The sequence below is a fragment of the Sesamum indicum genome, linkage group LG3 (assembly GCF_000512975.1).
Source record: "Sesamum indicum cultivar Zhongzhi No. 13 linkage group LG3, S_indicum_v1.0, whole genome shotgun sequence".
In the NCBI taxonomy this organism is placed as follows: domain Eukaryota; kingdom Viridiplantae; phylum Streptophyta; class Magnoliopsida; order Lamiales; family Pedaliaceae; genus Sesamum; species Sesamum indicum.
The window spans coordinates 22,525,658-22,549,941 of NC_026147.1; the positions used below are offsets into that span (position 1 = coordinate 22,525,658).

General features: G+C 35.6%; 3 protein-coding genes and 2 non-coding genes across 11 annotated transcripts; 2 read left to right on the top strand and 3 right to left on the bottom strand.

The window, feature by feature from the left end:
* Window positions 1,550-4,887, top strand: LOC105159241 (random slug protein 5). 2 transcript variants are annotated; one of them, XM_011076233.2, is made up of 6 exons: window positions 1,552-1,768; window positions 3,007-3,119; window positions 3,443-3,619; window positions 3,748-3,846; window positions 3,932-4,177; window positions 4,436-4,882. In XM_011076233.2, the coding sequence occupies exons 2-6, from the start codon at window positions 3,054-3,056 to the stop codon at window positions 4,724-4,726; spliced, it is 879 nt and encodes a 292-aa protein (XP_011074535.1). In that variant the 5' UTR covers window positions 1,552-1,768; window positions 3,007-3,053; the 3' UTR covers window positions 4,727-4,882. The 2 variants fall into 2 exon arrangements, with proteins under 2 accessions (XP_020548262.1, XP_011074535.1); XM_020692603.1 differs by lacking the exon at window positions 3,007-3,119 and having other exon boundaries at window positions 1,550-1,768; window positions 4,436-4,887.
* On the bottom strand, window positions 4,686-8,611 carry LOC105159242 (uncharacterized protein At1g01500-like). Of its 6 annotated transcripts, none has more exons than XM_020692599.1 (4): window positions 8,270-8,611; window positions 8,046-8,130; window positions 6,623-7,396; window positions 4,686-5,415 (listed from the first exon to the last, which is right to left on the bottom strand). In XM_020692599.1, exons 3-4 carry the CDS (start codon window positions 7,325-7,327, stop codon window positions 5,182-5,184), a joined length of 939 nt encoding a protein of 312 aa, XP_020548258.1. In that variant the 5' UTR covers window positions 7,328-7,396; window positions 8,046-8,130; window positions 8,270-8,611; the 3' UTR covers window positions 4,686-5,181. The 6 variants fall into 6 exon arrangements, 5 of the variants coding, with proteins under 5 accessions (XP_020548258.1, XP_020548259.1, XP_011074541.1 ...); XM_020692600.1 differs by having other exon boundaries at window positions 6,623-7,400; XM_011076239.2 differs by lacking the exon at window positions 8,046-8,130.
* Window positions 13,053-13,125, bottom strand: TRNAA-UGC. Its single transcript has one exon. It is a non-coding gene; the product is annotated as a tRNA-Ala (tRNA).
* TRNAM-CAU lies at window positions 13,200-13,271 on the bottom strand. Its single transcript has one exon. It is a non-coding gene; the product is annotated as a tRNA-Met (tRNA).
* On the top strand, window positions 14,735-23,007 carry LOC105159244. Its single transcript, XM_011076246.2, has 9 exons — window positions 14,735-15,260; window positions 16,235-16,321; window positions 17,633-17,722; window positions 17,871-17,957; window positions 18,046-18,150; window positions 19,185-21,269; window positions 21,353-21,499; window positions 21,852-22,315; window positions 22,502-23,007. Exons 1-9 carry the CDS (start codon window positions 15,213-15,215, stop codon window positions 22,659-22,661), a joined length of 3,273 nt encoding a protein of 1,090 aa, XP_011074548.1. The 5' UTR covers window positions 14,735-15,212; the 3' UTR covers window positions 22,662-23,007.

Sequence of the window (24,284 nt, forward strand, 5' to 3'; positions counted from 1 at the left end):
AGTTTGATTCATGAAATTTAGGGTTTGTTTGATTTTATTTTTATTTTTAGTTTTTGGGTTTTCATGAATTGATAATTTATATAATGATGGGGACCAAAAAAACAAACTTTTATGTTGTAAACTTGTTTGGATAATTCAAGTTGCAAAATATGATTTTGAATTCTTGAAATTTCATTTTGAACTATATTTTATCACGTGATAATGGATTTTAAATTTATTTAGTACGAGGCTATATTTGAATGGATGAATTTAAAGTTATGTATTTCAAAATTTTTAATAACAAATTATTTGAATTTGTTCGATAATTCTAAAATTAAAGGATTTTAATCCATTCAACTATATTTTATCCAACATTGTTAGATTTCAATTTCCTTTAACATCAAATTATTTGAAATTCATCTTACAAATTATTTCCTCAAATCTAAATCGTCCCATCAAAATATACCCTTTTGAGGATATGGATGAACAAAAGTTAGTGATGTATTATGATTTTTGTTTTTGAATTTCCCCCTTAATTTCATGTTATCAATTAATTACTTCTATTCACTTACCATTTAGTATTAACAAACAAGTGTTTTTATTTTGCAAACTATGCTAATTTGGGTGATTTCTGCGATTATGTAAATTTTTTTTGGATAATTACACTCTCTATTCTTGAAATTTGGTATAATTACACGTAAATTTCCTGTGATTTGAAAAAAAATTGCATAGCATTCTTGAGATTTGCTTTTATCTAACAAATAAGTTTATATATTAGTCAAAATTCACTAAAATTTGCTCATATTAATAGGAAATCTGAATGAAAATTGATATTACCCTCTATTAACTTATTACGAATTTATTGTAGGTCAAATAAATTTTTTCAGACTAAACTACTCTTATAACAGTGAAGTATACCTCCACATATGCATTAATGAATGAAAATATATGAGGATAATTTGGTCATAAAAAAAATTATTTAATGTGTAACAAGTCAGTAATAAATCAATTGTAGGTCAATATAAATGAAGGCTACGTATAACAAAATTCTTAGGGTGTTAGATATAATTTTTTAAATTAAAAAGGATTTACGTATAATTACATTAAATTCACATAGTGTAATTTTCTCTATTTTTTATTGCTTATAATACTTGCAGTTAATGTAATATGCAATCATTATGTCATAATTAATGCATCATCACCATCAATACAACACGCCGGCGTTTGGGTGGAGAGCTCGCCACGTGAAGGTAGATATGGAACGATAGAGTCTGTTAAGCTGACAAGACCCCGTTTCTCTATAAGAACAGGATTTAACACACGTGGGGACTAACTTCTGGAAGATTAGATCTAAAGGTCAGAATTGAACTGTGATGTGTTAAATATGAAACTACCTACCGAGATAGACAATCCCAAGCATAATAGTACACGACATCGTACGTCTCTCTGTCTTCTCTTTTTCATTTTTGGGTTTTTCTTTTTAATACTTTTAAGACTCTGTAGACAAAAAAAGAAAAATATCTGGGCGCCCCCCCCCCCTCCCCCGACACACATTATTTCCCAGATTACAGTAATTATTTCACACACACACAAATATATATATATTGTGTATGTATATATAAGAGTTACTTTCAGTGGTGAGAGCTCATTCACACTCAGTGCATGTGCTCTGCGTGTGTGAGAGAGAATATCATTTGTTCAGTGTTTGGTCACTGGTTTGCATGAAAATTTCCTGAAGAAAAAAGAGGCAAATTCTCTGTGTCTCCAATTTCTGTGTGAGCAAGGAACGGTATGATTAATTGACGCTATTTTTCTGTTGTTCTATGAATTTGGATATCTTGTTTCTTTTATGTATTGTTCATGGGTTTTCTTGTGTATATTGGAAGTGGGGTTTTCTTTTCTGGGCTGGTTTTTGTTTGTTGGATCTGTTTGGGTATGGTTGCTGGGTTTTCGGATCTTGATTGGCGAATCCGAATTCATGTTTTTTTTTGGTGTTGATTGCTTGCGAAGTGAAATTTGACTAAGTTGTGACTGATGCTTCTTGAATTTGTGTGGCTTGCGTGAAGTCAAAGTTCTGATCTTTGGGGGATTTTTGATCAGCAAACTTGTTTTGCTAAATCAAAGTGGGTCAGATGGATTTGAATTAAGCAATTGTAATCTTGAAATTTTACAAATCCAGCTATCAATTAATTTTTATTTTCAGTTATTTTAATTGTGGAATAAGATCACCAACGCCCATCAGCAGAATCCCTACCCCAAAGCAAAAGAAGAATTATATCTCATATTTTGTTAAAAAAATGGATGTTAAATTCGGAGTACTTGGTATATGTGGAGAGTGTATATGAAGTATCTGAGTGTTTCTGTATGTGTAAATGTGCATATAAATGCATATAGGTGCGAATATCTGAGTCTGTGTCTGTGTGCAAGTACATGTATTGCTGTTATTCAATCCCCAGTTGACTTAAGAATTATTATTCCTTCAATGAGTTTAAGTTTGTCTCTTCAATTTTCTTGCATCTGTGTTTGAATTGGTGGAGTATATTCATTATTGTATTACATGTGGTGTGGTTATGAGTTTTCAACATTTCCTTTCAACAACTACGAACTGGTGTCCCAAATATAATGATTAAATACATCATTTGTACTTGATGTTGGTTTCAGCTAAATATATTCGACTCAACCCCATTGCCATGTTTTGGAATAGACTAACAAGATTGATTTCCAAAGTTTGCCAAATAATTGGGTACTCAGGAATTGCTCATGTTGAAAAAAAATTAACAGCAATTTGATCATTTTAGCATCTCAAAAGAAAAAGGATTCCTCTCCTCTGAGACTGTAGAACACAGAATTAACTGCTTTTGCAACATAAGAGTGGACCCTCTTAAGTTGACGTGGATATGTGTGTTATAATGTATCTGGTGATTGTTTGATTCTGGGTTGCTGTCTGCTTTTCTGTCTGTTTTGGCTGGCTTTCTGTTATTGCAGTAGCTGATTTGTGCTGAAATGGCTCTATGCAATTTTTTGTAGCAAAAGATAAGCTTGGTTGCTAGACAACACTAGCACTAAACAATATCATGTTTTTCCGCAAGAGTCATACCTTGCAGGACGCGGAAAGTGTTGAGCTGCAGCACGACCAGAAGGTAATAACAAACTGTAGTTTCATGGAATAATATTTGTACGTCAAGCGATTATCAAGTTTCCGGTTGAAGTAACTGAAGCGGATGATAATAATTGTTCTGTTGTTGATTGGTACTGCAGTCTCAAATTTGCTATGTTTCTTTTAAATCTCGTTAAATATTTTTTTGATTTTGAGAAGAAAGTAGTGTGTATTGGTATGATCATATTTTATGATTCTTAATATGTGATTAAGTTAGTATGCAGCCATCCCAAATAGAATATATATCTTCCTGCTTATTCTCTTATTAAATTGCTTGAAGATGATCTGGTTGAATTTCTTTTGCAGACTACTGAGCTTAAAGCTTCTCTGGGCCCATTATCAGGTCGCAGTCTGCAGTATTGCACCGATGCTTGTTTGAAGAGATATCTGGAAGCTCGAAACTGGAATGTAGACAAATCAAAGAAGATGTTGGAGGAGACACTGAGATGGAGATCAAGTTATAAACCTGAAGAGATTCGTTGGGTAAGTGAGGAGTTGCTCACACTATTAGGGGATAACCTCTTTCTATTATCCTCATTTTATTCTTTATCTCAAGTTGGTTTATCAACTCACATTAACTGTAAGTAAATGCACATAATTTCGGTTACTAGAATGAAGTTGCTGTTGAAGGTGAGACTGGGAAGGTATTCAGAGCAAACTTCCATGATCGTCATGGTAGGAGTGTTCTTATACTAAGACCAGGAATGCAGGTACTGAAAAAACTCTGTAATCTATTTAATTTTACACCTTGTAACGAAGAGAGGGGTGATAAATTGTGCTATTGTACATTTTCAGAACACAGCATCTCTTGATAACCAGATTAAACATCTGGTCTATCTGATTGAGAATGCCATACTTAATCTTCCAGAAGGACAGGAACAGATGGCATGGTTAATAGACTTCACAGGATGGTCTTTAAGCAACCATGTACCGATCAAATCTGCAAGAGAGACTGTCAATATATTGCAAAATCATTACCCTGAGAGACTAGCTGTAGCGTTTCTGTATAGCCCACCACGCATATTTGAAGCATTTTGGAAGGTTCGTTTTATTTAATCACCAACACCACATTTTATTTGGCATATAGCTCTTATTTTCACCATTCAACTAGAGAATAACTTATCATGGAATTCACTGCATGTTATTCTATTACAAACAAGGACTAAGCTCTTATTCCACAGTCCGTTAATTTGTATGGAATGAATTTTCTCAGTGAGCATATTTTCAAATTTCAAGTGTTACTGGGATGCTTTTATCATCAATTGTTAATGCTGTTAAATACACGTGTTTCTATTGCAGATTGTCAAATACTTCTTGGATCCGAAAACATTCCAGAAGGTGAAATTCGTGTACCCAAAGAACAAGGATAGTGTAGAACTCATGAGGTCCTATTTTGACATAGACAATCTCCCAACGGAGTTTGGAGGCAAAGCCACACTGCAGTATGACCACGAGGAGTTTTCTAGGCAAATGGCACAGGACGATGTGAAATCTGCTAAGTTGTGGGCTCTAGACAAGCAGCCATCTAATGGTTTTGCAGGTGCCGAGGTGGCTCCTGAGCCTGAGGCCCTTGCTCTGCCAGTCAGTTGAGTTAGTCTGAGCCATGAAATAACAGCATGACAAGGTAAAGTTATGCTTAGGTTAATTCCAAAATGTAGAATCAAGTCCCTGCTGGACTAAGTTAACCAAATTGAAACAATAACTCATGAATCCTGTGCTTTGTGAAGATGCTGAAGTTTAATCCTTTGTCATGTTTCCTTTTCACATCGATGAGAATTGTTAAACAACCATTTCGCGCAATCTCCTCACGTTTCATTTTCAAACATTAAAATGCATGTAAACTCTCCCAAAACAAGTAAATGCTCAAGTAGTTCACAGGAATAACCCAAGACCGTTCATGAGCCATGAAACCTCTCTCTTTTCCTCTTATTGGATCAAGTTAGAATGTAGACACTATGAAAATTGTGATCAACTAACTTAGGACCTGAAATGCACATCCTAATGATTGTTAACCAATAAAATTGGGATGAGACAGTGTTTGTCAACTAGATGAGCCTCCTTCTAAAGGTCCGGGTTGTAGTCTGGTAAGTGCGGACCAGCAAACCAACTCCAATCCCAATCCCCAAGCAAATGCCGAGGCCTATCCCAACACCCACTCTAACACCAGCATTGAACCAAGAAAGTTCCCCATCTTCACCTTCGATATATTCTGTCCGTCTCCAGTATAAGTTATCGTAGTCTTCCTCACTTTCTGGTTTGTAATTCTTGTACTCTGCAACCTGAAATGAAATCTCCCTTTAGATGCGCACATTTCCGATGAAACATGAGATTTACTAATATCAATAAGGAACAACGTAATCCATCACAATATGTGGCTCCAGAAACATTCATTTACCATTTCAAAAGATGCAAACAAGAATCAAGAATGGTATAATCAAGTTAAATATCTTCGCAGAAGGTTACAGAATCAGCATCACTGAATTTGGGTCATAAACTGCAGATATATCTTGTTTTTTTCTCCATGACATAAATCAGACTTTCTGAATTCCAAACAAGAAAAGGCCTCGGGTCTGATAAGATAGAGTTAGGAACACGTGTATATTCCATGAAATTCTTCAAGAAAGCTGAGTTACGGTCACAACCTATAAAGAAGATAGCTTATGGTCCGAGATCTTGCATACAAATGCCAAAGTGTTGTAGTGGGCCCCACAATTCAAGACTACCTACCTAGTTTCTGTCACAATGAGAACCATGGGGTCAATTTTCAGCAGCACATGGATAACACGAGAGAAAACTAAAAAGAAGATTATTACTCTTATCTCTTCAATATTTGTGCCTGCCCATACCCCTTGACATGTCAAAGATAAGATTCTGTGTTGGTTGTGCCTAAGATCAATGGAAATGGGCCTTTTGTTGGGAAGAAGCATGTTTCATCACGGGAAGCAGTCAACATCCATACAAGGATAAGGGTAAACCTTGAATCGATTACTCAATCTAATACTTGTGCGTTGTTCCAGGATGTAGGAAACTGAGAATTATTCCGATAGTTTCAAAAGTGATTAGTCACTAACAGCAGTAACATTTTCCAACTTGGTCTAAGAACTAACACTAGTTTGAAGAAAACAACAGATGACAAGAACAAACTTCATTTGATCCCGTTCTTCGTTTTCTTACACCTAGTCATTTTCTTTTCATTTAAGGAGGTGGACTTCAATGCAAGCGGCCGGTCATGCAATCAGCAATAACTTAGTAGTTAAGAGATTTCCATGATCTACCAGTTCAATCTCAAATGTGTGAAATGACTCAACATTATTCAATATAGAGGTTTAGCCTTAAACTACAATGCATTTAGTAGAGACCGGATGATGATGGATTTCTAAACATAGCTCAGAAACTGCAAAAAGGAAAGTCACAGTTAGCCAGATTAATGAGAGACAGGTTTTGTTGTGTATGCCAAGGACAAGAATGTTTATCGAACTACATTACCTGAAAATCATGCCCAGATGCAGCATCTTGATGGGATTCAGAAGCATCATACTCTGGAATTGAACCCAGCATAGCCTTCCTATGCTTCTTGCGGGGGCTAAGCTGTAACGTCTTGGTTAATATGATGGGAGTCCCTGAGAAGCAACCAGCCACATAAACTTCAATTGTAGGTGACAATGATTCAGAACCCATTACTTGTTTTCCTTTCAAGAATCCCACACCAGCGCTGGTTACGGATTCACAATTCATGCTCCACTTCTTGCCTACATTATTTGATTCCCCTACAAAACCATTGGCACCTAACATTTCTAGAACCCCAGAGATCACAAGATCCTGTTGATGGAACACCTCAAATTTCACGCTGTCTGTTAACCTTATGCTATCCGTGCTGACAAATGTAGATTCTTCGGACTTCTTATCCACCCGGTCCCTTCTAAGAATGCACGAGATTCCTTCTGAATCCATGGAGCATCTCACTCCATTCACTTCAAGAACTGTATCTGGGCTCAGAGGGATGTTGTTCAGGGTGAGATATTCTGGGGTCGAATCATCTACCATGAAATTACTGATCCTCACATAGAACACCCGTATATCAAACCAAGGTAAAGAAAACCTGCCAGACGATTGGTATGATGGATGCCTGATAATCTGTAGGCCTGGATCAATCAGATTCCCATTGCTATGAGACTCGTAAGAAACCATCATTTCAGGACCTATTCTGAGCAGATTCCTTCAAGAACATGGATGGAACAAGACGAACAAAGGCGAGCAACCCTGTCTTAAAATAAACATGATATATGATGTTCAGATAGAGCTAATATTGAGGTAAACAAAAACGTATGGAATGAAACCATTGCTATCCGAAAACTTGTAATAACAGCACTGATAGCAAGGAATTATGTCGAAAGCCCCAAAACTCAAACCTATGACCATTGCCATTTTCCATCACTAGACAAGTATGTTACTAATAGAGTTACATATACATGTAGGAAGAAAATGTGAGCAGTGCTGCTAGATTATGAGAGAACCTCATCTTTGCAACAGATAATCTTGATAGAGGCAGAGGATCACAACTATAAGGCCATTTGCCAAATAAAGAAAGAGGGCTTAAAAGGTAATTCCATGTCCAACGAATTCCTCTCAAAACTGAAACAACTGCGAACATAGTAAACGGCAACCCAATTGTTGTGGCGAAATATTAGTTGAAAAAGTTGAATCCCACATGAAAAATCCATAGAAGAGCAAAATATATCTTCATTTTCCCATAAAGCCCCCAACAGAAACGATATGTACTCTTCATGGAAAGGAGAAACAATACAGCAGACAATTTCCACAAGAACCATAGAAGTCCCACATATACAAGCTCAAATCTACTTATCACTTCGTTCTAATCTTGTCCAAAGAAAACCCAGACTGAACTTACACTGTAGTAAGTATACAGGCTCTCACATCAGAGACACAGAGACAGAGAGAGAAGGGGTAAAATGTCTGAAGGCAGTTTCCCACCTCTTGCCAAATATAAACGTCAAAGAATCAGCAAACCAACTGAAGAAAACACCAAAAAAAGAAAAAGACAAAACGAGAGGGAGAGGGGGGTTGCATGGTTGTGTCAAAAGCTAGAATTTTGAAGTTCAATAGTAAAGTTACCAAGAAAACCTTGCAACCTCAGCCTCCTCTCCAGATAAAGATTTTTGTGGGCAGTCAGAAAGTTGGAGTATTGTCTGCTCAAACAGCAAAAATATTAGTTAATGTAATCCAGACAGAGACAGCGCCTCATCTCTCAAATCCCTTTCCTTGTGCAAGACCGGAGCTTTTCATATTGATCCCCCTCCTCCTTCAAATTTTGTGGCCAGAAATCAACTATAGACCCACTTTTTTGGATTTTTCAATCTAACGGAGTAAAAATTAATGACGAGCTGTTTCTCATTCTTGGTTCAGTCTTCAGCCCCTGCGTTTGCATTGCAAATTGTGGAGTTTGCAGCAAAATTCATAAATAGAACCAAATTTCAAATTTGTTTATAAAAAGAAAATTTGAATTTCAATAAATTTAATTATATCAAAAGGTTTGCGTCTGGTCCATGTGAGCCAATCAAAATCTTTATACTCCTAATTGTCCTCAAGAATTTAAATTTAACTTCGCGTGAATCAACACACAGTATCACTAGATACTTTTAGACCCATATCGCAAGTGTTGGGACGTTTAATTTGAATAATTAAACCAGAATAATTGATGTATCGATCATGATCTCAATTAAAAGTGATTGAAACAAACTTAGATCAACAAAAGAGTCTGAATACCAAGTAACTAAATTACGTGCTCGAATGCATTGCCACGTGACAACATGTGACAAAGTTGCATCTCTGTATTAATTATTACATTACTGATTTATACGTATGTGTATATTTTGGGTGTACGTGTGCGTGTATTTGGCACCAAGAAATGTACATTGATGGAGATGGGTTTGCGTGAATAGACCTTATCCAAAAGGATTTGCATTTGACGAGGTCAGTATCTTTCGTTGCAATCAAAGTTATATTTAATATTTTAACACATTTATTATTAAAATTTCAGAAAATTAGATTAATTGTATTCATGTCGAAAACTTGAGAACAGGGCCACATGCGTCTCCCCATTTTCGTTGTGGATTCACATAACTATGCATCTGCCTTTGTCTATATATGAGTTTGGGCCCTCTGAAATAAAAATTTGTAGTTGAAATTTGTTTAATTTTCAGTGTGCTAAGTGACTGATGTTATATTGTACAGAACATTATTCATTTTACTTATAATGAGTCTTACAATTTTATTTAAAAATACATCTCGATTAAAAGAAAAGGTTTTAAAATTTATAAATTATCCAAATTCATTAGATACCGTTGATGTGCTGATGCATGACAATATCACACGTATGATTAAGTCATCTTGCCTTTATATATCTTTAGTCCATTCTAGAATTGGAATATTTTATTACTATGGCAAAATAAATATTTTAATTTTATATTGAAGGACATGTGAGAATTTAAAAGGAATAACACAAAACTTCAATGTTCCATGCTCATCTTATCTCGTAAAATTGATGATATTAATGTAGCAAGGAAAGAAAAATAAATGACAGTTATTGAATTTTCTTTGTACATGGATTGTTCCGTGTCATCATAATATAATATATATATATTATTTATAATGATAATTTATATTATTTGACGTCTTCACATAGACGAAATCAAATCTGGGGATGTTAGATGTAATTTCTTTAACTACAAAGAATTTACATATAATTACACCAAATATTAAGAATTGAGCGTGTAATAATCTCAAAATAAATTAGAGACCAGAAAAAAGCCCAAACGGAAAAGAAAAGGCAAAAGACCAATCCGATTCAGTGGGCCTGAATAACAGGTCCAACATACTATTGGGCTCATTACCCAATGGGATAGGTTCAGGATAAAGGAAAAATCATTTGAAGAATTTTCCGGGCCTTTAACCTCAAAAGTTTGTAAGAATTTTTCTTTCATACATGTCGAATTTGTTCTTACATCGAGTATGCATTTACTGCTCCTACCAATATTAATAACTAACAAATACCCAATAAAGAGTACGAGAGCAGTAGAAAGCAGCAAGAGCCATGATGCCGACTTATTTGATATTATGGAATATAAAATAAAAGATAAATTATATTGACACCGTTTTAGGTTATGTCGAAATGCATAAATATTTTTTTGTTATTGTAAAATTAAAGATATCTTTTTAGGAGGTGTTTGTGTAAACTTTTCTCACTGAATATGAGTTTACTAGTAATTACAACTACAATATCTCAAGAGATGTAATGCATTTATTTTTGATAAAAAGTGTGAGCTTCATATGGACGTCGGCAAGTGGGATAATTACACCCACTTAGAGTTTGATTAGTATTAATAATTATGATAGGTAATATTGTTTTATTGTAATAATTTAGAATAAAACCTTAAAAAAGAAAAGTGTAAGAGGGAAAGTAGGCCAGTGGAGACATATAATATACTGTGTATAGTGTAATGAATGCTTCCAAATGTTTGAGGAGAGTTTGACCAAATCTTACTTCCTTCAACTGCTTTTAGTTTGCTTTATTCTTTCCCACTATAAATACATTTGGATTTGGGAATGTCAACTTCACACTATACCCCCCTCTCTATTCTTTATTTCGGCTAATGCTCATTGCAGCCCAACAATTATTTATTTATTATTCTCGGAACTCATAATTAAAAAGTTATGAATTTATCTTTTAGGGGACGCCTCACTATTTGGACTCAGTATTTTATTAAAGAAATATCGCGTTCAAAATTCATTGGCATTTGACAGCGTATGTGAGTGGATGAGGCGTGAGTTTATTAAAAAAAATTATATAAATTTATATATAATATAAAGAACATAAGATAACATGAGTTTTTTTGTGTAAAAGATGTAAGAGTTTGAGAATTTGAGAGTTGTGTAGTTGTCTTGGGGTCCGACAACATCACCTATGAATCATGTAAACTCACCCCCACGTACAAAATGAAAACCCCACCACACTTCACTACTCTCCTTGACCAAATTTCATTCTCTATACATAAATTTAAATAAGGGATAATTACAGTCCTTTTTAAAAAGTTAATATAATTATACATAAATTTATATAATTTAAAAAATTATATTTAGTGTTTTTAAAATTTACTTTCTTCTAACAGATATATCTATTTATTAATCAAAATTCACTGAATTTGTTCATATTAACTAAAAATAAAATTGGATTGAAATTCATATTTACCTCCGATTGACTTATTGCAGGTCAAATAATTCTTTTTATGAACAAAACTATCATTCTTCATCTTCATATATTAATACATGTAAGCATATATATCTTCACCTTTATAGTGGAGATTACTAAGAAAAAAATTATTTACCTGCAACAAGTTAATCGAGGGTAAAAATTAACTTTTACTTAATTTCTTTTATTAATATCAACACATTTTATGATTTTTTACTGACGAATTTACTTATTTATTAGATGAAAATAAATTTAAAAAATATTAAATATAATTTTTCAAATTACAAAATAATCTCGTGAAAGAAACACGTAATTATACCTAATGATAAGAAAATGAATATCGGGTAGTGTATATATAAGTTTAAACCATGGTTAGATAGGTAACCAGAACCACTCCTTATTTCTCTCCCTCATTCTTCATTATCATCACTCTCTCTCTCTCTCTCTCGGCTTCATTTGCACACGCTCACTCCATTTCTCTCCTCAACAGGAACAATAGTAGATAATAGCTGTGATTACTCCCTTGATAACTGTATACATAGACTTGGTTGTTGACGATTTTTGTTTTGTGGGTATTGGTGAAAAATGCATTAAAAGTGATGGGGAAGAAGAGGGCAATGAGGAAGAGGAAGGAGGTATCGGTGACAGTGGGAATAGCAGAGTCATCGTCAGTGGAACAGCAGAGTAGGCCAAGGAAAAGAGGGAGGCCCCGGAAAAGAAGAGAGGGAGAGAAAGCAACTACTGAGGAGGAATTTCAAGAATCCAACAAGGGGAAAACGAGTGATGACAAGGAGAAAAGCCCTGAAGAAGTAGCAGAGCAAGTGGAGGGCTCATCGTCAAAAGAAGAGGAAAAATCTCAAGATAAAGAATTAGCAAAGCAGCAGCAGCCTCCGAGAAGCAGAGCTAGCAGAAAAAGCAAGCCCACAAAGACCAGCTGAAAATTACTCATCTCCATGCTGATGAAGACCGAGGAAAGGAAATTGATTGAACAAGACTCAATCACTGTGTGTGTGTTTGATGATGTGACGGTAGAAAGGCAGCAATTGGTTGATAATAATTCACTTTTTAAGGGAGCAATTGGTTGATAATAATTCACTTACTTGATGCAACAGTAGTTGTCTGCAGCTGGTGTTTTTACTGCAGTTTTTGTGAATTACTTGGGGAATTTTATCTATTCTTGAAAAAAAATTCTTACCAAAAAATCAACCTCAATTATACCAAAATTGTTCTGCTTACAATATAATTGGTTTAGATAGGAGTAAAATCAATTTGATTAGAATTTTCCCTATTCTTGTGTCAAGAAATAAGGCCCATTATGTGTTTGAGAATGAAATGAGGTCCCAGTTTACCATATTTCACCACATATTTGAGGTATTGTCTGTAGGAATACAAATAGCTTTTCATTTTTCAAGAGGGTCAGTTGTCTGCAAGGGCAAAGACATACGGCTCATTAATCGTGCTTTATCCGTGAGAAAGTTGTTAGAATTCATAATTTAACGTTTTAGGTTGAAATAATAATAATGAAAGTGGGCATGGGCCCAACATTAGCAGTAGAATATCAGTGGTGGGCTGGGTTATTTGTACTGGGCCCCAACTAAATCATTGAAGGGTCCAGGTGGGAATTTGTGAGTCAAAAAGACTAAAATAAAATGGAGATGCGGGGTATCGAACCCCGTGCCTCTCGCATGCAAAGCGAGCGCTCTACCATTTGAGCTACATCCCCAGTTGGCACAGAGATCTGCTGAAACTACTCTTATCGATTTCCAAAAAGAAAGGAATATTAGGGAAGCCACTCCGTATCAGAGCCAGGTTTCGATCCTGGGACCTGTGGGTTATGGGCCCACCACGCTTCCGCTGCGCCACTCTGATTTGTTGACCACCTTCCAAATAGAAAAAAGAAAGCGAGACAATCAAAATCTAGATAATGTATACCCTTTCGAGACAAGACAAAACATACCTAATATTTGTACTTTTTTTTTATTTTTTTACACCTTATATGTATGTTTTTTTATTTTTCAATTTTTTATATATAATATATATATATACGCACTTACGTATATAAATATAATATAAAAGAGACATGATTTGACAATGAATAGTGATTTTTATTTATTAAACATACAATATTTATATATATAAACATATATGAAAGAGGTATAATTTGACAATAAACAGTAATTTTTGTCTCCGAAATCCTAATATCAAACATACACCACTTATTTTAAATTACCTCAAAACATAAATCCAAACATACCAAAATCTATTTCCAACACACACTTATTTATTTCTATTTTTCTATCTCTACTTCCAAATTATCAAAATAAGACACTCCAAAATTAAAAATACTACGCCTGTTTCTGTGCATCAAAAGGAGTAAAGTGGTATTCATATATATTTACAAATTATTGCAATGTGTTATAATGCAATCAATTTCTTCACAAAAACACCACAAAATATATGATATCCATGTAATTATTAGAAATATCAGTTATCAACACTACTTCCAAAATTCAAATTCCGAACATAAACCACATATTTTTACAAAAACACTTGTAATCTGTCATATATATTTTATGTGTGTGTTAATATTATTTAAATAAAATATTTATGAATTATTCATTATTTAATAAAATATATGCAAAATAATAAGTAATGTTGAATTTATAAGAAAATGAGTAACATAAAATCATTTCTCAAAAGAAAAAAATTAAATAACTATCAAAAGATAGCGGAGGAGTGAGAAGTTAAACAAATGAAAAAAATTACATTTAACCCACACTAATATATAAAAAAAAAAGGCCACTACACTCACAAACGTCGGTTAATGACACCGTCGCATTAAATTTTTATAAAGTTAAAAATATTATTCATGATAAAATAACTAACTTATCTAATTTTTTAAAATTTATATTAATTGATAAATTATTATTTGTTTCTTTCTTTTTTTTTATTAATGTAATGTATTAATTTTTTATTCTTATTCATAATATATAATAAAGCGTGAAAAATTATTTATTATATACAAATAGAAGTAACGTGCAACAATGACTAGTGTTAGAAGAAAATAGACTAAAAATAAAAGATATAAAAAAACTATTCTTCATTAATAATAAAGTATAGATTTTATGTACTAGAGAATCTAATCATCACTGCATACGTAGGTATAAGAATTCTTACAGTGTGATTAAATTTAATTGAATAGATCATGAAATTTAAAATCTTACATAAGAAGAAGAGAAAAAAAAAAACATGTATTAACTAATAAGAAATTATTGGTGAGGATAATGTGAAAAAGAAATTTAATAAATATTTGCGTTATACAGAGGTAGTTGAGGCGGCCAAGAATTAGCGCGCCAAATTCGCTACAGCTGCGACCGTTTTTCCTAAACTTGTGTGTCACTTTCTCTCTCTGAAACTCTTCCTCTTTCTCTCTCTACCCCCTCTTCGTCTGTCGTGCGTCTGATCATTGCGAATCTGCCCAAGCTCATTTCATAATTCAGGCGAAGTATCATGAATTCACTCATAATTCTGGAAAATTTACTGCCATTCTTGGTGAATCTTAACTGGATCAGTATTAATTTTGGCCGGATCACCGAGTAAATTATGTGACGTTATACAAGTGTCGGGGAAGGATTTCCGAGATCGGCTCAAGCAAGCTTAGCTCAAGGTTTTGGTGGAAGGATTGTCTTTTCTAGGCAGGTTGATGATTTTGGCCATACAAGAGTGCATTGCCATCACCCACGAAGATTACACGGATGGTTGGGATAAATAGGTTTTTCTGGCGAATTCCCAAGATTTGTTAAAGATGGAATGGCAGATCTTGCTAGTTATGGCAATCCTGACCGTGACGTCGAGCAGGTATCCCTGCTTTTTCTCTCTTGTTTAGTACTATAATCTTGAAAAACTTGTGAAACTATAGTATATGCTAGATATTTGGAAGCCTTTGTGCGGCAAAGTTAGTAGTAATGGAACTAGGATTCAGGATTAGGGGTGTTGAGGTAAAATCTACACAGGTATTATCAATCACTAAAACTCCCAACTCCTCTCTTTAACCATAATAAAAATTTATCAAGCTTCCAAGCTCAACTTGTATTGAATATGATTAAAGTTATTCAAGCTTATGTCAGTTAAAGCAGGACAAATACCTTATTCAGCTTGATTCTATTCGTTTACACTCTTATCTCATATCTGTCTGTGTAGGTGATTCTATTCAGTTAAAGCAAGTTACACATAAGATTCAAACTCATTTTGAGGCGAGGGTTATAGTAGCCTGTCAACACTCTTTGCTCATATCTGTCTGTGTAGGTGAGGATTGTGGAAGATATATAATGATGGATTGTATTTCCCTTGAAAGCCACATGCAGTAATCTTTTAGGTAGTGCCATGACACCACTGGATTGCTGAGTGCTTTATGGGTTACTTTAAGAGGTGGGAACTGCATGGGTGGTGGATGATAGAGAGGTTGTTTATACAACAGTTTGAAAATTGTAACATTGAACTATTATGTATTCAGTGTAAGTTTGCTGAAGTTACAGGTTTACTGGTAATAAAAGATACGTGGAAAACAAGTAGCGTACTTGATAAATCATATACGAGAAAAGAGGCTCAAAATTAGTAGATGGGCTTATCTAAAGTAAATCATTTTGGGAGTCGAAACTATTGGGTATGCAGATGACCGGACAGCCACAGAGATTGGTCTGAAATTTCTCCTTCAATGTCTAAATGTGTTGTATTATTCTATGTACATAAATATTAATTTATGATATTTTCCTGTTCAAAATTGGTCAGTTTGGGACCCTGCCTGCTCATGACATTACTTTTGTTCTCTGAAGGCACTCATTGCCTTGAAGAAAGGGACACAGTTGCTCAAGTACTGCAGAAAGGGGAGGCCTAAGTTTCGATCATTCAGACTTTCTTCAGTAAGCAAATTGTCTTTATCTATTTTCTTGACCATTTAGATTTTGTTTGTCATATTCCAATACGCATTTTCTTCCAAGTTGTTTGAGTGTGCATTCTAAAATGACTACCTAGGTTTTCACCACGGGGAAGAGTAAAATCTTGATTTACATGTGAGAAATTTCAAGCATTCATCAATATCTTGCTAGCCCGTAGAAGAGAAGGCATTATAAATTTCTCGGGTTTAAGGTTTCTATTTTCGTAATATCAACATGTTCTGCATGTGATCAAAATCTTGTATTTTAGAGTGTGTTTGACTTTTTGGCATCATATGCTGTTATATATTTTGCAAGGAACTTCAAAATGGTCTGGGAAGCTTATTTTCCTTCTTTTGCATATTGAGGCTTATAACATTCTGTAATATGGTTAGGGACAAAGGATTCAAGATAAAAATAGGAGGGGAAACCTTTGCTCCAGCCCAAGAACTTGAGTCCTCTATTGTATATGTTATATTTATTTGCCCTAGACCCACAAATTTGATCTAGGTGGTTAACATGTAAACCACAAACGGGAACTTCTTTCACCAATTTCTCTCCATCCTGCCAAACAAGAAAGCTTAAATTAGACCTCCTTAACTTTGTCCTCCTCTCAAGTGCTGCTATCCAAATAACTTGCTTCAGTAGAGGATGCCTTTAGGAGTTACTGGAGGAATTCCGCTCTGACATTAGGTTTCCAAATTAGAAGGTTTTTGGGCACTGTTCGCACTAATTTCGTTGGCATTACATTAAAATTTCCTTAGTATTCTAGATGCCATATTTGATATTAAAAACACAAACTGTAGCATGATGATAGAAATTTCAAAATATATATAGGTTTCATTACCATCAATCTCAATAAAACCATAAAAAGGATGATGTGCTACTCAGTGTTCGCATTCTAGCTTTCCTTAATATAGAGACGCAAGCAGAAGCTGTTACAACGGAAGATCCACTTTCTGCTGAAGTCTTGGTCAAAAGCAATTTTTTTTTTTTTTGAATCTAAGAGATTGCAGAAATGCTCACACTGTAGAGCTTAAGTTTCCAGGGAATTCAACTGCATGTCCCCTCTATTTGGTTTTCCCGTGCCTATCGTACTATTTGCTTGTTGTGTCTATTGGCCAATACTTCACTAATATTTTTGAATTCTCCAGTTACTATTTTGTTGCATCCATTTGCATATTGCTCATATATATAAGAAAGAAAGCATAAGTTTTATATATAATTTCCATAATAGAATGTGAATATCTATTGATAACCTGAAATACACAGATGCCTAAGATTTCATGCTATTTCCAGGATGAAACAACATTAATCTGGTACTCTAAAGGATCAGAAAGGCACTTGAAGTTATCATCTGTTTCACGGATTATTCCTGGACAGAGAACCGTGAGTTAGCAAAATTCTTCTTTTAATGATTATGTTTTTAGAGTTCATGTTACTTTCTTTGGTATGACACTGAGCAAAGTTATATTCGACTTTGGGAGCCAGAAACTAATCATTAAGAATAAATATTTTTTGTACTGTGTCTGTACAGCCTGTTTTTAAAAGATTTTTGCGCCCAGATAAGGAGTACTTGTCATTTTCGCTCATATATAATGATGGTGAAAGATCTCTTGATCTGGTCAGTGGTTATTGCAATTATAATAGTTGATATGACCCCCTTAATGGTAACTTTTCCCTCACTTACTGCATCTTCTCAACCTTTGTAGATCTGCAAGGACAAAACTGAAACTGAGATCTGGCTTACTGGCCTGCAGACTTTAATATCAGCTCGCCAAGCATATACCAAACGGACTAGAAGTGAAATTTCTGATGTAAATGTCACTCCAGAACTTAATGTCTTAGCAATATATTGCTCCTTCTTTGTCACTTGATATTCTTTGTGAGGATGGCATGGCTGTGCCAACTTCTATATACCTATCTGATATGCATTTAACTATATGAATTTAAGTTTTAGGGCTGTCTACCCCAATCATTTACACCACTGCCTGTTCTCCAGTTATTTTGATGAGGCAACTAAATCATGTGTCATGGATTATTATCTATCTAATCTTAATCTTCTAGAATACATTTACCATGTCAATCATCTGAAAAGACACTGCATACTATTACAGTGACCTGCTCTCCGACTTCTGGATGTCCTTCTGCACAACTAATTTTATTCAGAAAGTCTACTTCTGCAGGGTGTAGACACTAGATATCTGCGTCACAACTCAATATGGTTATGATCATTGATAAATTTCTCGAACTATGTGAGATCCAACTTCTGAAATGAAAGGGATGGAAGTAGCATTGAGTAGATCTTACACGGAAACTAAACTTAGAGCTGTTTCTTTGTGCAATTCCATTAAGGCATGAGTTGGATAGTTTATTGGCAATAAGGTTATTCAGCTGTTCTTCAACAGATAGACTATAAATGTATGAAAGACATTTTTTGCATGTCACTTTTGCTTTTGTGGTTATTGGGAAACTGGAGATCTTTCTTGGAATTGAGTGTTTCAATAAAGAGCCACCCTTAAATTTCTGGACTTTGGAAATTATTTCCAAATCTTTCGTAAAGATTCTACTGAGCTTTAGCTGCACAGCCCTTTTACTACCTTATTACCTTCTAAGAGTAAGCTACATATTCCGAAATGCACAATGAACCACAATTGGGTGTACAGATTTGACTCTCTTTTAAAACTCTGTGAAAGTCTGGTTTGACATCGTTTCGTTACTCATCCACTAAGGTTAGCGGGTGATCTTTAATTGTTAAATTTGATGTGTGTTACTTAAAACTACAGTTATACATTGATAAATTAGTTGGTGTTAAGTTATAGTAAGTCTCATAATATGTATGTGTTTGTAGTTGCATGGTTGTGGTGATACCTCTCAAGATCATCGCCCATTTGGAGCAAGACTGGAACTTTCGTCAAGTATCCACAGCAGAGTCTCCACCGATAGTCTTCGTGATAATTACTGGAATAGTTCTAGCTCACATGCAGGATCTGAATGTGCAAGTATGCAAATTCGAACGAGTGGTGCAGATGGTTTCCGAATTAGTGTCTCAAGTACTCCTAGTTGTTCAAGTACGGGTTCTGGACCAGATGATATAGAATCACTTGGTGATGTTTATGCGTGGGGAGAGATTTGGTCTGATGGACTAACAGATGGAACCGGGAAGCCAATCCCAGTAAAAAGTGATGTTTTCTCTCCTAAGCTGTTGGAGTCAAATGTAGTTCTTGACGTACACCAAATTGCTTGTGGTGTTCGGCACATTGCTCTTGTTACTAGACAAGGCGATGTTTTTACATGGGGAGAGGAATCTGGTGGCAGGCTAGGTCATGGAGTTGAGAAGGACTTCAGTTGTCCTCGACTACTAGAATTTTTTGCTGTTACAAGTGTTGACTTTGTTGCATGTGGCGAGTTTCATACATGTGCAGTGTCTGCATCTGGTGATTTATACACCTGGGGTGATGGTACACATAATGCAGGACTTCTTGGTCATGGAAATAATGTCAGCCACTGGATACCAAAACGAGTATGTGGATCTTTAGAAGGCCTTCATGTTTTATCAGTTGCTTGTGGCACCTGGCATACAGCATTGACAACTTCAACCGGACAACTGTTTACTTTCGGAGATGGAACATTTGGGGCTCTAGGTCATGGTGATCGTGAAAGCATTCCGTATCCAAAGGAGGTTGAGTCGCTGAGTGGTTTGAAAACTGCTGCTGTTTCCTGCGGAGTGTGGCATACTGCTGCTATTATAGAAGTTACAAATCAGTTGGGTCCAAATATTTCCTCAAGAAAGTTATTCACCTGGGGTGATGGTGATAAAAATCGACTGGGTCATGGAAGCAGTGGGATGCATCTTTACCCAACTTGTGTTTCTGGTCTTATTGATTACAACATCCAGCAGGTAGCATGTGGAGATAACATAACTGTTACCCTTACTACGTCCGGCCATGTCTTCACAGTGGGAAGTAACGTACATGGTCAGCTAGGCAATCCACAATCTACTGGAAAGTCCCCTTGCTTAGTACAAGACAAATTAGTTGGAGAGTTTGTTGAACAAATAGCATGTGGTGCCAATCATGTTGCAGTCCTCACTTCAAGAAGCGAAGTATTTACCTGGGGAAGAGGAGCCAATGGTAGACTAGGACATGGGGACTTAGAAGACCACAATGTCCCGACATTGGTAGAAGCTCTCAAGGACAGGCTCGTGAAGAGCATTGCGTGTGGCTCAAACTACACGGCGTGTATATGCATCCACAAGTGGATGTCTGGGGCAGATCAATCAGTTTGCACAGCTTGTAGGCAGGCATTTGGTTTTACTCGAAAGCGACACAACTGTCATAACTGTGGGCTGGTGCATTGCCATGCTTGCAGTTCCAAAAAGGCACTGCGGGCAGCTCTTGCTCCGACTCCTGGGAAACCACATCGAGTCTGTGATGCTTGCTATCTAAAACTTAAAAGGGCTCTAGATGTTGGAAAAACAGCGACTTTAACTCGAAGAACAACGGGTCACCGTCGCTCGCTGGATCTCACTGTTAGGGGAGATAGGTCAGACGGAAGAACTTCAAGACTTCTGCTTTCCCCCACTCTGGAACCAATCAAGTACCTTGAAGTCAAGTCTGGAATGTCTGGAACAAGATCTGATAACTATGCCTTAGTGCGTGCTTCGCAGGTTCCATCACTATTACAGCTCAAGGAAATTGCTTTCCCAAGTTCACTTAGTGCCCTTCAGTTGGCTCTAAAGCCTGTTATCGCATCAACTGCAAATCCTCAACAGGCCCAGCTGCAATCTCAATCCAACTCAAGACCTGCTTCCCCTTACTCGAGAAGACCAAGTCCTCCACGATCAGCAACTCCTGTATTTTCAAGGGGTGTCATCGATAGTTTAAAGAAGGCAAATGATCATTTAAACCAAGAAGTTTCCAAACTGCATGGCCAAGTACAAATTTTCTCTTGTTAACAAGATGCATCTCATACTTCAGTTTGTTGTTAAAAATTATTTATTACTTTGTTTAAACTCAGGTTAAAAGTTTAAAACAAAAAAGTGAAGACCAAGATACAGAAATCCAGAAGTTAAAGAAAACTGCTGAGAATGCTACTTCATTAGCTGCTGATAGATCTTCCACGTGTATTGGAGCAGTGCAAGCCTTTAAGACCATCGCAGATCAAGTAATTCTATCGTTTCATTTCATCATCCATCTTTATGCAAGTTGAAGTTTCAAATTTACATTAATAAGAATCTCTTATTTTTAGTTTGATATAATAAGATGATGGCATATGAGCATTTGAGTGTTCTCAGGGAATGACCTCAGGTTCTTGTTGGGAAATTCATTAAACTTTTGGGTTATCTTTCAGTTAATTTTACTCAAATTTTTCCTAGAACAATATTGTGCTCTATTTTTGTCTGACGTGATACTTGTGATGACCAAGAAAAAGTGGCAAGGTGTGAAGCATTTGTCTCTCTTGGTTTGTGGTGAAAGTATTTGTACTAATAAGCACGTTTCTTCTTTCTGTTTTTTAGTTAAAAGAAATCACAGAGAAGTTTCCAGCTGATATATCTGAGAGTGAATCCATTAAAGCAGTACATGCTCAAGTTGAATCTTTTCTGGATAAATATGGGGCTCAAGCTGAAGAAAATTCTTCTTTGCCACCAGAACGGAGACCTGACCAACAGATTCATACCGAGGAAATGGCATTATCCTTTGTATCAAATAGCAAGGAAGATCATAAAACAGAAGATCAAGCCAATCCTGGCGTTCAGGACAGGCCCCAGGATATTGAAGGAACTCCAGAAGAAATCAACGGATCATCTGTTTCTGATAGAAAAGGCATGAATCAGTCAAGTGGAGACAGTGGCTTCGGGACGCCTCCAGCTGCAAAGACTGAGGGACAAAAAGAAGTCATTGAGCAGTTTGAACCAGGTGTTTATGTAACTGTTGTTGTACGTGCAAACGGGACCAAGATCTTCAAGAGGGTTAGATTCAGGTATTGTATAGAAATCCCATATTTCTTTTGTGGTTTACAAATTGTGATTCTACACAGTGAATTGAACCATAATGCCTGTTTGCTTTGTTCTTAGGCAACATGACATCATTAGACTAATTTGGTCATTTCCATTTAAATATCCAGTCTAACCATTTCCATTTGACATGCTTGTCAACATTGTTACAGCAAGCGAAGGTTTGCCGAGCAGCAGGCAGAAGAATGGTGGAAAGAAAACAAAGATAGACTACTGCAAAAGTACAGTCCGAAAATAACTAACATGCCGGTGGAAGCAAATGCAGTTCAGCCGGAAGCTCAGGAAGCTAATGAGGCAGCACAATCTTCATAGGAAAGGATTTTTGCAGATAGATTGTATAGAAGGAGTAACTTGGAAACATAGGTGACTGAGAATTCTCTCTAATTAATCTGGCATGAAGAACTCTTTCTTGACAATGCATAGAGATATATATAGAATTGTAATATTTTGGTTCCACATTAATCTTCATGTTCGTGTTCTGGTTTAACGGAGGTAGCACTAGATTTAGACAATGAAAAACAGCTACCCTTTAGAGAAAATGGGGTCTGTTTTGGACGTTTTGAAAAGGACATTGTTGTAATAAATTCAACATATATTACAGAACAAGTAGTCATGTATAGATTTTGATATATGTTTTGGGAAGAACGTGGTTCTGCTACTAGACTCGTACTAAGATTCTTTAAGGTTTGTTGCAATAAAGCATACACAAAGATGCATTCTGAGTCTGTAAAGAAAACATAAAAGATGCTTCTATTTCTCAGCAACACACACTATGCATATGTCTCTATAAAACTCAAAAGAAGAGTATTTTTCCTTTTTATCGCAATCCCTTTCATATATTCCATTCAAGACCCAGGATTTGAAAAGAGAAAGGAGAGCCCATTGAACCAGATATGACATTTTCACTGCGAATGACCACGTGAATCTTATCAGTAGCATATGCATTCATCTCTCAGGAATGTTCCACCAGAGTTGTGGAAGTCATTATCAAATTAAAGACTACTCTAAAGTAAATTTTACCACACACACAGAAGCGCAGCTACTACTTAAAATTGGAGTAGACTAGTTTTTATTACAGGTCCGAAGTTCTTACACAACAGCTATGTTCTATTCATGTATACTGTAATCTTGGTTCCCATCTACTTGCATCAATTGAAGCTTTTTGCCTTCAGCACATATAACCAGAAACATCGTTTCTATCAAAGAAGTCTAATTTCAAATATTTTTTTGACTTTTAAAAGCTAGATTACTTATTCCTCATTCTTATCAAGATTGAATCTTTTCAATGAAGAATCCATTCAACTGGATCCCATCTTCAACCCTTAAAGCTCATGACAACGAAACGGCTAGTGGGTGACCGCCCATGAACATCGATTTTCACTGGATACCGGTGTGGATGATAAGGATTCCAAATATATCCGGATCATCTTTCACCACAAAGAATATATTGTGTATATAAATGTATGTGTGTGTATAAAAGGTGAAGAAGTGTGTGCATTGCAAAGAAAGTTATTTCAAGACTTTGCTCTTTAATCCCTGTATTTATCTTAATGAGAAAGTAAAGTAAATGAATTAGACATTCTGTTTTAGAACTTGCTTTCGGCAGTCCTGTCAATGTGTGCCGGCAAGAACTGGTAAATACGTGAAAAGGTGTTTGATGATCTTAAGCAATCCATCAACGTTTTTGCAGGTAAAGAAGGAAAAAGGGAAAGATAGTGTTAAAGATTTGATACCAGCTTTCCACGTTTTTAAAAGGTGTGATTTATCCCACATGATACGTGAAGAACATATTAATATCATTAAGGGATGCTAACAAAAGCATCGTGCTCACTTTTGACTTGTCAGATATTGCATGTACTGTCCTGGTACGGACATGTGAAGCTATATAATACATAATTTGTATCCTTGAAATTCAAAATAACAACCAGCTTGCAC

What these genes read in the sequence shown, in the direction of transcription:
- LOC105159241 (XM_011076233.2), top strand. Translation starts at nt 3,054, where the DNA reads ATGTTTTTCCGCAAGAGTCATACCTTGCAGGACGCGGAAAGTGTTGAG. An exon ending in AGCTGCAGCACGACCAGAAG is followed by an intron (nt 3,120 to 3,442) that starts GTAATAACAAAC and finishes TTTCTTTTGCAG; the next exon opens with ACTACTGAGCTTAAAGCTTC. An exon ending in TACTAAGACCAGGAATGCAG is followed by an intron (nt 3,847 to 3,931) that starts GTACTGAAAAAA and finishes GTACATTTTCAG; the next exon opens with AACACAGCATCTCTTGATAA.
- LOC105159242 (XM_011076239.2), bottom strand. Translation starts at nt 7,327, where the DNA reads ATGATGGTTTCTTACGAGTCTCATAGCAATGGGAATCTGATTGATCCA. An exon ending in CATCTGGGCATGATTTTCAG is followed by an intron (nt 5,416 to 6,622) that starts GTAATGTAGTTC and finishes ATTTCATTTCAG; the next exon opens with GTTGCAGAGTACAAGAATTA.
- LOC105159244 (XM_011076246.2), top strand. Translation starts at nt 15,213, where the DNA reads ATGGCAGATCTTGCTAGTTATGGCAATCCTGACCGTGACGTCGAGCAG. An exon ending in GATCATTCAGACTTTCTTCA is followed by an intron (nt 16,322 to 17,632) that starts GTAAGCAAATTG and finishes TGCTATTTCCAG; the next exon opens with GATGAAACAACATTAATCTG. An exon ending in GTGAAAGATCTCTTGATCTG is followed by an intron (nt 17,958 to 18,045) that starts GTCAGTGGTTAT and finishes CAACCTTTGTAG; the next exon opens with ATCTGCAAGGACAAAACTGA.